The sequence below is a fragment of the Vanellus vanellus genome (assembly GCF_965231255.1).
Source record: "Vanellus vanellus genome assembly, chromosome: 1".
Classification (NCBI taxonomy): Eukaryota; Metazoa; Chordata; class Aves; order Charadriiformes; family Charadriidae; genus Vanellus; species Vanellus vanellus.
In genome coordinates, this window is record NC_138905.1 from 192,577,066 (window position 1) to 192,586,853 (window position 9,788).

The 9,788-nt window shown below is 41.6% G+C and overlaps 1 protein-coding gene across 1 annotated transcript in view; it reads left to right on the forward strand.

The window, feature by feature from the left end:
• The window catches only part of FAM124A (family with sequence similarity 124 member A), a gene marked incomplete at both ends in the record, with an annotated part of 46,972 nt that extends 43,938 nt beyond the window's left edge, over positions 1-3,034 (forward strand). The window contains one exon of the mRNA XM_082498273.1: positions 2,231-3,034. Coding sequence (XP_082354399.1) covers positions 2,231-3,034 — 804 coding nt within the window. The remainder of the gene's footprint in view (positions 1-2,230) is intronic.
• Positions 3,035-9,788: the final 6,754 nt, after the last annotated feature.

Consider the following 9,788-nt stretch of genomic DNA (forward strand, 5'->3'; position numbering starts at 1 on the left):
GTGTATCTGATATCAGAGCTATGAAACAGAAAAAAGTAGTACCTTTGGTTAGTTCAAAGAGCACTATAATGAGGAGTTTTCTTGAAAAAACTCATCAAAAGAATGAGGTGATTTGGTTGTGTACTTTCAGCATGTCATATTGGTTTTGCTGGGTTATCCAGAAATGTCTTCAGTTAAGAAACAGCTGGTATTTTCTTCACAGACACAAGCCTTTTCTCTTGCTGAGTAATCTTTTAAACAAATTAGCTCACCTATTGCATAAATAAAGTAATGTTGCCTGTAGAGATCTAAAGTGATTTCTGTTTAATGTTTTGTTGACAAGTTGACTTATTTCATTTGACTCTTTTGTACTCAATTTCTTATCAGTTAATGAAACTGCTATACTACTGTGGTTAATTTACCCATTAATTCATTTAATTCTTTATGGAATTAAGGAAAACAGCTTATTATATTATACAGAAATAGGTTGTGAATTAACATACCTCATTACATATGCATTGGTGTCTATATAGATATTCATCTACAATGCCTAAGTGAAGTCCCATAGTTTGTCTGTCCTATAAATCACCTCTAACTAGACAATCACGAATGACCAAAACATTTTTTGCAGATGTGAAAAACCTTTTTTGCCTTTAAAATTGCTGCAATAAAAAACGAAAGATGGTTATGACAGATCTGGGTCACTAAGACAATGTGATGTGCACTAGAAAGATGTTAGAAGCAGCAATGTATGGCGTTGTTTTAGAGACAGTAGATACAAAGGACCTCCTTGGTTGCCAGGTCTCATTCCTTTCTATCAAGTCATATGATGTCTTTAGTGAAATGATCAAGCTCCATCTTCTGTTGTGATTAGAAACATTTTATTAGTTTCTGGTTCAGGTTTTTAATGGATAGTTCATCTTTGGGGTTTGGGTTTTTTTTGTTGTTTTGTTGTTTGTTTTTTTTTACCTTAGGGCTGCATCTTTTTCAGTTTGTCTTTATTCTTTTTCACATAGGCATGATTTATGTGCAGCATTCTGGATGAGGCCGTAGCGGTGTTGTACACAGCGCATTAATACTTTTTTAACTCACTTGAGACTGCCCAGAATCACATTTGTTGCAGCCTTATCACTTTAATAGCACATAGTGACCAAGATACCTAGCACTTTCTCCTCTGTTGTTTCCAACTGGAAAGTCCCATAGCTGAGATTAACATTAATACTCAAGGGTATGATCTCGCACTTTGTCCCACTGTCCCTTTTGGGACAGAAATATACCATTTTGTATTATGTGAGAAATTTCAGTAAGAAAAATTTAAATGAAACTTTTTAAAATGTGAACTTCTAAAAGCCTTACTGAGATAAGTGGCGTGATAAAAAACCTTATGATTGCTCAAACACTATGGACTCAGTTCAGTTACCCACGTGTCAGCATCCAATCCCATAGGAAGGCCACCTGGCCTCCAGCAGCTTCTTCAGGACATTGGCTCCCCATTTGTCACAGCTGCTGTCCCTGTGCAAATGCTCAAGTATCTGGCAGGTAGACAACTGAATCCTGCCCGAGGGATGAGATTCAGGTCCAGACTCAGATGCTAACCATCAGGTTACATCTTCAGTCTAGGTGTCTACAAGCAAATTAGGTGTCCAAAGCTGTCCTTAAAAGTCATTAGGAGCTAGATGAAAGAGCAAGAGGGTTCTGGGGTGCACTGTTCAACTAACCAGATGTGAAAGAGAAAATGTGAAAGAGTTGAAAGAAGTAGTAAATTCCCATAGAGACAAGAGAGAATGAGGTTGCTTGCTAAAGGCTTTTTGATGTTTCAGATGAAAAAATAAAACCATCTGCACCACAGTAAGGAAGAAATGAGAAATAATAATGATGGTAACGTACATCTCCCATTTCTTCATTTTTGTTCTTTAGCTGTCCACTAAGGCAGTAATGTTGGAAGACAGAATATGAATGAATCTGAACAAGTCAATAGTAAGTGAGAATTTCAAGCTAGTGTAATTCAGCCCGGAAGGCAGGACTCCTCTACCATTTATTCTTGTTGTCTTCAAGGCTCCTTATGTAAATATTTGGGATTTTGGCAGGGTGCTTTCTCTTTGTTATTGAAGTGAAACATTTGCTGCAAGCATACTGAATGAAGTCTGCTTCGTAATTATTTGCAGTAACAACTCAGCAATGGAGACTTATGGTTGTAAGACTGCCAATTCTGTATTAATATGATCTTCCTTTCTCCCTCTCCTGGCTGCAGCAAGCACGTGGTTGGTGTAGGAAGTCTGCAAAGCAGAACAAACAACCATATCCATCTGTGTCAACAGATTCCCACTTCACCACTCTGCCAGCCGTACTTCCTCAGAGCCACCGACCTGTCCCTGAACAACCAAAAGAAATGGGTCAAAACAAGTTACATCACACAAATGGCCTTGGTCATCATCTTGGTTTCTCCCAGCAGGACTTGAGACACAGTGAACAAGGAGACTTCACACGTAGATCCAGCAGTGCCTCCAGCATTTCATGGTCATTTCAACGAAGCAAGTCTCTGTTCTGCTTGCCCACGGTGAACTCCTCCTCAGCCTCAGAGGCTTTTCATTTCAGTGAACCATTTCAGTTTTTAAATATTGGGTCACCTGCAACCAGGTTAAAAATGTGGAGATGCAGCCCCAGGCTTAACATTGATGACTTGGAGGGTGCCCAGGAGACTGATGTAGACACAGGGATGAAGCTGTCCTTCTCAGACCTGTCTGTGGTCTCTGCATACACTGCCCTTAATGGATTTTGCAATGACTTGGAAGCCTCTCTTCCCCCACAGAAGCAAATTATCGGTAAGACTAAACAGGCAGCATCCAGTGGAAGGCCTGTATCAGCCATGTGCAATACCTTTGAGTCAGTTGACGGCTCACTGCCTTCCCTCTCTGAGTGGTCTTCCAGCTCATTCACGTCAGCATCTCTCCCCAGGCAGCCCCAACAGTCCTCGAGAGCAGCTCCTTGTTCTCTGGATGATCGTGGTAGCATTTGCCCAGCTTCACCAGCTAATGAAGAAGAATTTTACATCTGAGGTTTCTCTATCTTACACCTTCCAGGGCAAACATGTTCTACTTGTGGATGACTTGAGCTTGCAGAAGGTTCCTTGCTGAGGGGAAGGTGATACAGCAGAGTATGCTAAATATTTGAAGAAAGCATTCAGATCCCTCAGAGATGGGCATCCCCAAACTATGTGCAGTAAAGCAGTCTGAGGTTGCACCCTGTACATTTGTGCTGGAGGGTATGATCAGAGGCTTGTCCATGGCAGTGCAAGGTGGATTGTTTCTATGACTGATCCTTGGACTGGTGGTGAAGGAAATGCCAGAAAAGGCACATAATAATCCAGTTTTCAGTGGCAGAAACTGAAGAGTAATTTGTGACACCAAACTGCTTTAACTTTTCTGAGAAATTTCCCTTAACTGAGGAAAGAAGGGAAGAGAAAGGGGTCATTCTCTTTCACAAGTTCCAAAGGCAGCACTAGGCACAGCAGGTCCCAGTAATGTGTCTCCAGTAGAGTCAGACAAGACATTTCCTGTGAGGACACACAGAGTTCCTTCTAACTTCTGAGAGTTGGCAGTGCTGAGGTGGGAAGAAGCTTCACTCCTTCCCCAGGGAAGAGGAAGCTCTGCTGTATCTGTTACTTTGACAGCCCAGGATGCGGAAAGTGCCAAAAGGGAAACCTTACAGAACACTTTCAACCCATCCCCGCAAAAAGCCCATCCTTTCCAGTTGGAAGGGTGCCATCTGGGCTGTTGTCTGACCCGCTCATGTAGACAGTGGTAAACCCAAGTAAACCATATTTGCTACTTCTAATGCAGGCAATACAGAGCTTACCTTTTGGGAATCCAAAACAAGTAAGACAACCCAGTGTTTTTACATATTGCTACACCGCTAGTCCCAAATATATGGCAGCTCCAAATTTTTTAAGGGGTTGGTATTTTTCTGTTTAAAATAATACAGAAACTTATTCTTTATATTTGCAGTGCAAGCATACTTCGTTCTGAGTAAAACACATTTCTTCTCAAATACCTCTGTCCAAAGGGAGAACAAGTCAAATTTTAACGGCTTTTCAAGTGGTGTTTTTTTAAATACGTGTTCTTGAGAACCTGATTTGCTCTAATTCATTTGGTATTTAAAAAAAAAATAAAGTAAAAAGCTGTTAATACAACAACTAAGTACCTTCACCAGGATTTAAGTTGTATACACAGATTACACCAGCCTGTCCTGAAAAGTTACATTTTTGGCAGAGAAGTGGCACTGATTGCATCTCTGATCTACCCAGTGAGAAAATGACCATGTTAAAAGGTGTATGTGTAATGCTGTATGTAACCCATATTCAGGTACAGATGCTGAAGACCTATTGTGATGGTATTGTGGTAGATGGAATAAAAACACAGTTGTGGAGAAAAGTGTTTGCTGTATTACCAGGTAGTTTTACTCAGAAGAATTGCTGCTTTGGAAAAAAAAAAAAAAGAAGAAAAAAGAAAAGAAAAGAAAAGAAAAGAAAAGAAAAGAAAAGAAAAGAAAAGAAAAGAAAAGAAAAGAAAAGAAAAGAAAAGAAAAGAAAAGAAAAGAAAAGAAAAGAAAAGAAAAGAAAAGAAAAGAAAAGAACTAAAAAGCACATACATACCCTAAATAATATTTACAAAAAATGGAACAGCTTCCCTGTCCCATTTGAGTAAATGCATAGTTTATAGAAACAATTCGGGAAGAAAGCCTGGGGGAAATTACATCCAGGTTTATAGGCGAGGAGGGGGGATTCCATTAAACCTGCACCCCCAATCCAGAAGAGGCCAGAGGGATAGTTAAGAGCCAGGATGCTACTCCCTAAGGCTTTTTCAGTTTGCTGTCATCTTCCCCACACCAGGAAAGAGGCATCAGGCTGAAGTCCAAGTGTCCTCTTTGTGAGATGCTACTATAGCATGTACCAGAGGTAGACCTTGTCTTTTGTGCTAAACATGATGTATAAATAGGAAAAATCTATTCAAGCACAGGAGATTATCAGCCTCCTCCTGCCCTGCAAACTGTTTAGATTTACTGCAGTTTTGGGTAAACTGTTCTCTCAGGAAATGTCTGGGACCAGAAATAGCACCAATGAAGGATTTCTCATGGTGTGCATGTGTTTACCTGCTCTATACTCCTTCAGAGTCCACGCAGTCTTTCCTCTGACTTCCGTGGCCTTTAGATCAAACCCCTTCTGAACGCAGCAGACCCGATTTATCCAAAGTTGTGCTCCATGTTATTGTTTGTCCCCTGTCAAAATACTTGTAAAACACTGTGAGGTCAGACCAGCAGTTTTTTCGATCAGCCTACAGTTCGCCATACGAGCAGCAATACCTAGAACTGTCAGGCTCCACAGGTTTAAATTTATGATTAATCATTTTCTGTCATATTCATGGTAGTACAAAAATAAATGATGAAATAGCATTGTATATTTGTGGGAGAGACATTTTATCAACACTAGCCACTTCCAGATACAACAACCAATAGGACAAATTTGGTTTAAATCTGTTAAAAATGTTAGCATTCATTATTTGGAACAGAGAAAAAAAAAAAAAAAAGAGGCCTGAGGCCTCTTCACAATATTTTAATAATATAGATATCATTTGATCTGAACATGAAATCAAAAACTGGTTTGAGCTGATGTGTCTGTCTGATCCTGGAATCTCGCCAACATCCAGACACCTGACAAAAGCTTTCTGCCTCTGCAAGAAGGAGTTCAGCACATCTCGGGGGGCCGTCTCCAGACACAGCAGGAAGCACTGGTACTGGAGGTCTACAAACAAGCGCAGGATCACTCAAGTGTCAATCATGAGGCTCATGTGCAGCATTAACCGGCAGCTCCGCAAACAGCTCCAGGTTTTACCACTTTAATCCTAATGGGAAGAAAGCCAAATGAGCTTCCACGGACTCTGAATTTATGCTGTGTCTACTGATTCTGTCTCCAAGTATTTCTGTTCTGTTTACTGATACTTAACTAGAAATTAAAGTTTTAATTGTTTACATTCATGGTGCTTGTAACCAAATTTTGGAATAACTGAGTGTCCTACTGTCAGGAAAAACAGAGATGATATTGTACTGAAAACTTTTTGCCTATAGTAAAGAAAGACAGATTTTGAAGAGTGTTTCTCTGAAGGTAGGCTTCATTAATTCTCTTCCCATTATTTAAGAAGGGGCTGATTTCTTCAGAGAGTTGAATATGCACAAGTTTCATGGCATTTACTTAGGTATCGTATTGTTTTGGTTAAATTATGAACAATGTCATTTGAGAGCTGCAGGTTTACCCTGAACTTTCTCTCCTTCTCACCCCAGGACACGTTGTTTCTGTGAAATAAAATAGAGATGAAAAATCAGTTGTGCTTAACCTTCTGTGTCTTCATTTGTGAAGTATTGTAGACTCACTGACTATTTTAACTAGGCTTCAAAATGAATGCGGTGACACAAGTTCTCCAGCTCTTGGCAGTGCGCGCCGGTCAGATGATTACAAAATAAACATAGCAAAAATACTTTTATGTTGGACTCAGCTTTGCCTCTGCAGACCAGATCTTTTGTTTCTCACTGTGTTATTGTAAATCATTTGCTCCAGTAAAGCTGAATGATAAAATAGGAGCTGTGACACATATTGGTAATCCCGCATGCTTAAATCCCATCTCAGTTTGTTCCATGTATGTTGGTCTTCATAACAGTGCGTGCCTCTTATTTCCATCGCTGTGTGGTGTTATCTATTACATATTGCTTTATTCCCCTCACGGGACGAGTCTGCATGTCAACATTATATTGTATATGCAAAGCGATGTAGATTTGGCTTTGTTTAGTTTTTATGGTTTTATGGTTTAACATTGTGGGTTTTAAATATATTTATATGGCAGTTATAGAATCGTAGAAACATCAGGAGTTGGAAGAGGCCTCTGGAGGTCGTCTAGTCCAAAGTGTCTGCTGAAAGCAGGCACAAAGCTGCTCAAACCTCAGAGCTTTGAAGTTAAATCAGGTTGTTCAGGACCTTGTCCAATCAGGTTTGAAAATACCCAAAGGCAGCATTTTCATAGTGTCTCTGGGCAACCTCTGCCAATGCTTAACCACTGTCACGGTGAAGAATTACTTCCTAATCTGCAGTCAGAATTTCGTATGTTCAAACTTGTGATCTTTTACTTGTGTTTTGCTGTGTACCTCTGAGAATTTCTGGCTCTGTCTTCTCTATAATCCCCCATTAGATGGTGGAACACTGCCGTTGCTCTTGCAGCCTCTCCTTGCGCATCATACACTCTAGTTCCCTGGCCATCTCAATAGCTCCAGCCCCTCTGAACTCTCTCCAGTTTGTCAATATCTCCCTCATAGTGGAGACCCCAAAACTGCACGCAGCACTCTGGATGTGGTTTGAAGAGTGCTGAGTAGGCAGGAAGAATTATTTCCATCAACCTGATGGCAACTGCCTTGCTTATACCACCCAGTGTGCTGCTGGCCTTCTCACTACAAGGGTGCACTGCTTACTCATGTTCAACTTGCTCTTCACTGCGACCCCGAGATCCTTTTCTACAGACCTTCTCCCTAGTCAGTAGGTACCCAACTTGTGCTGTGGTACAGGGTTAGTCCGCATGAGGTGCAGGACTTGCGTTTGTCTTTGTTGAAGTTTGTGAGGTTCTTGTTGGCACCTTCCTCCAGCTAGTGAAGGTCTCTGTGAATGGCAGGCCTGCTTTTCAGTGTATCAGTCACTCCCCCTGGTTGGTAATCATCTACAAACTTGCTGAGGCTGCATTTCATCCCCTTTTGCAAGACATAGACAAAAGCAGTTAACAGCACAGGCCCCAGAGTTGACTTCAGAAGAATGCCACTTGCATGGCATTCTAACTGGCTGCCTGTTAGACTTTAAACTGTTGTCCAGTACCCTTCGAGCCTGACAGTTCAGTCAGTTATTCACCCACACTGTAGTCCACGTTTCCTTGATTTAGCTGTAAAGATACTGTGGGAAACTATGCTGAAAGCCTTGCTGAAGTCAAGCAAAATGACATCCACTGTTCTTTCTCCACCCACCAAGGAAGTCATCTGATCAAAGATGGCAATCAGGTTAGTCAGGCATGATTTGCTGTTGACAAATACATGCTGGCTGTTCCAAATCATCTTCTTGTCCACCTTGTGCCTGGAAATGGCTTTGAGGAAGCTTTCTCGGTAATCTTACAGGGGGTTGAGGTTAGACTAATCAGCCTGTAGTTCCCAAAATTGTCCTTCTTGCCCTTCTTGAGGTAGCGTACGACGTTTTCTTTCTTCCAGTCATCTGGGACTTCACCAACCACCACAGCCTTTCAAAATCGATAGAAAGCAGTCTCACGAAGATATTGGTGTGTTCCTTCAGTGCTGTCAGATGTAGCCCATCCAGTCCCATGGACCTGTGTACATCCAGCTTATTGCATCCCTGACTCAGTCCTCCTCTAGTGTGATTAGTACCTTTATCCTCCAAACTTTGCTACTAGACACAGACACCTGGCAGGCCTGACAGTGGACCTTGCAAGTGAAGATCTTGTGCATGAAGATGGAGGTTTTTCCAGTCAGCAGGTTTTTCCAGTTGCAGAAAATGGGAACTGTTCTAGTCTGCTCTGAACCAGTTTCCAGTTGTTCAAAGGCGGCTTTATCTTTCTCCATGTCTTGATTGAGTGAGTTGTTGGAGATGCCCACAATATCCCTTTTGTTAGCTACTCCTGACCCGTGAGCTCTTGACCATCTCATCCTCTGTTCCCTTGCAAATGTGGATGCGTTCATGCCACTCAGTTGCCCAGAGCACAAACCCCACCACCATCTGCCATCCTTTCCTGTGTATCCAGCCACAGCAGCTCCAGCTACACAACTGTCCCATTACATCTGTAATCATCTGGGTTTATATCCTGAGAGCCTTGAGGTCTTTCAGGAGTGATTTTCAGGTTCATCATCCTGAGCAGCAGGCCTGGTCTTGGTAAGACAGTCCTTTCTCACAAAGGGCTTTGGAAGCAGAGTAAAACTATGGATGCATTAACTATTGAAGAAACCAGAATATTGGAACACATTGGTGCTTTCAGTGGCTGGTATCAGCAAAAAGATGAGCTGTTGGATCCTGTACAGAAGGTTCTTGAGGCCTGCAGTTTCATGCCTTGGTAGCAAGCACTGCAGTGGCCTAGCTTGGACACCTGAGCTGCCTTTATAAGAATATATCAAAAGGCTGTATGAATGATTGTGTGGCTCAGGAAGGTCTGAGGTGCCATAGATGGCACTTTCATAAATGGTTTTCCTCTCTTGAATTTGACCGGTTGCTTTCTGAGCGCATTTATCATCTGCAGCATCCTGTGGCAGGAAGTTCCACTGCTACATGTGGAACTACTATATGTGTTACAGGAAGGGTTCTCTCCCAAACCTGCTACCTGCTAACTCCATTTGATACCCCTAGGTTTGCTCTAGGGAGAGACAGTCAATAACCACTTCTTGTTCACTATTTTCAGACCACTCACGATTTTATAGATTTCTATAAAACCTCCTTCTGTTCTATTTTCTCCTTTCAAGCTGAGGACTCCTAATCTAGTCGGTTGTTCTTCACAGGAAAATTATTCCATGCTTTTGTTCATCCTTGTTACCCTTCTGCACTTTATTCTGCTACATGCTTTTCGAGCTAGGGGGTCTACAACCACACATAGCTTTGGAGCTGTAGATGCACTGTGGATTTACAGAATGGCTTGAAGGTGTTTTCCATTTTATTCTCTGTTCCTTTCCTAGTAATGTGACTTGCTGCTTTGACTGCAGCTGAGCACTGAGCTACCCTTTTCATAGAT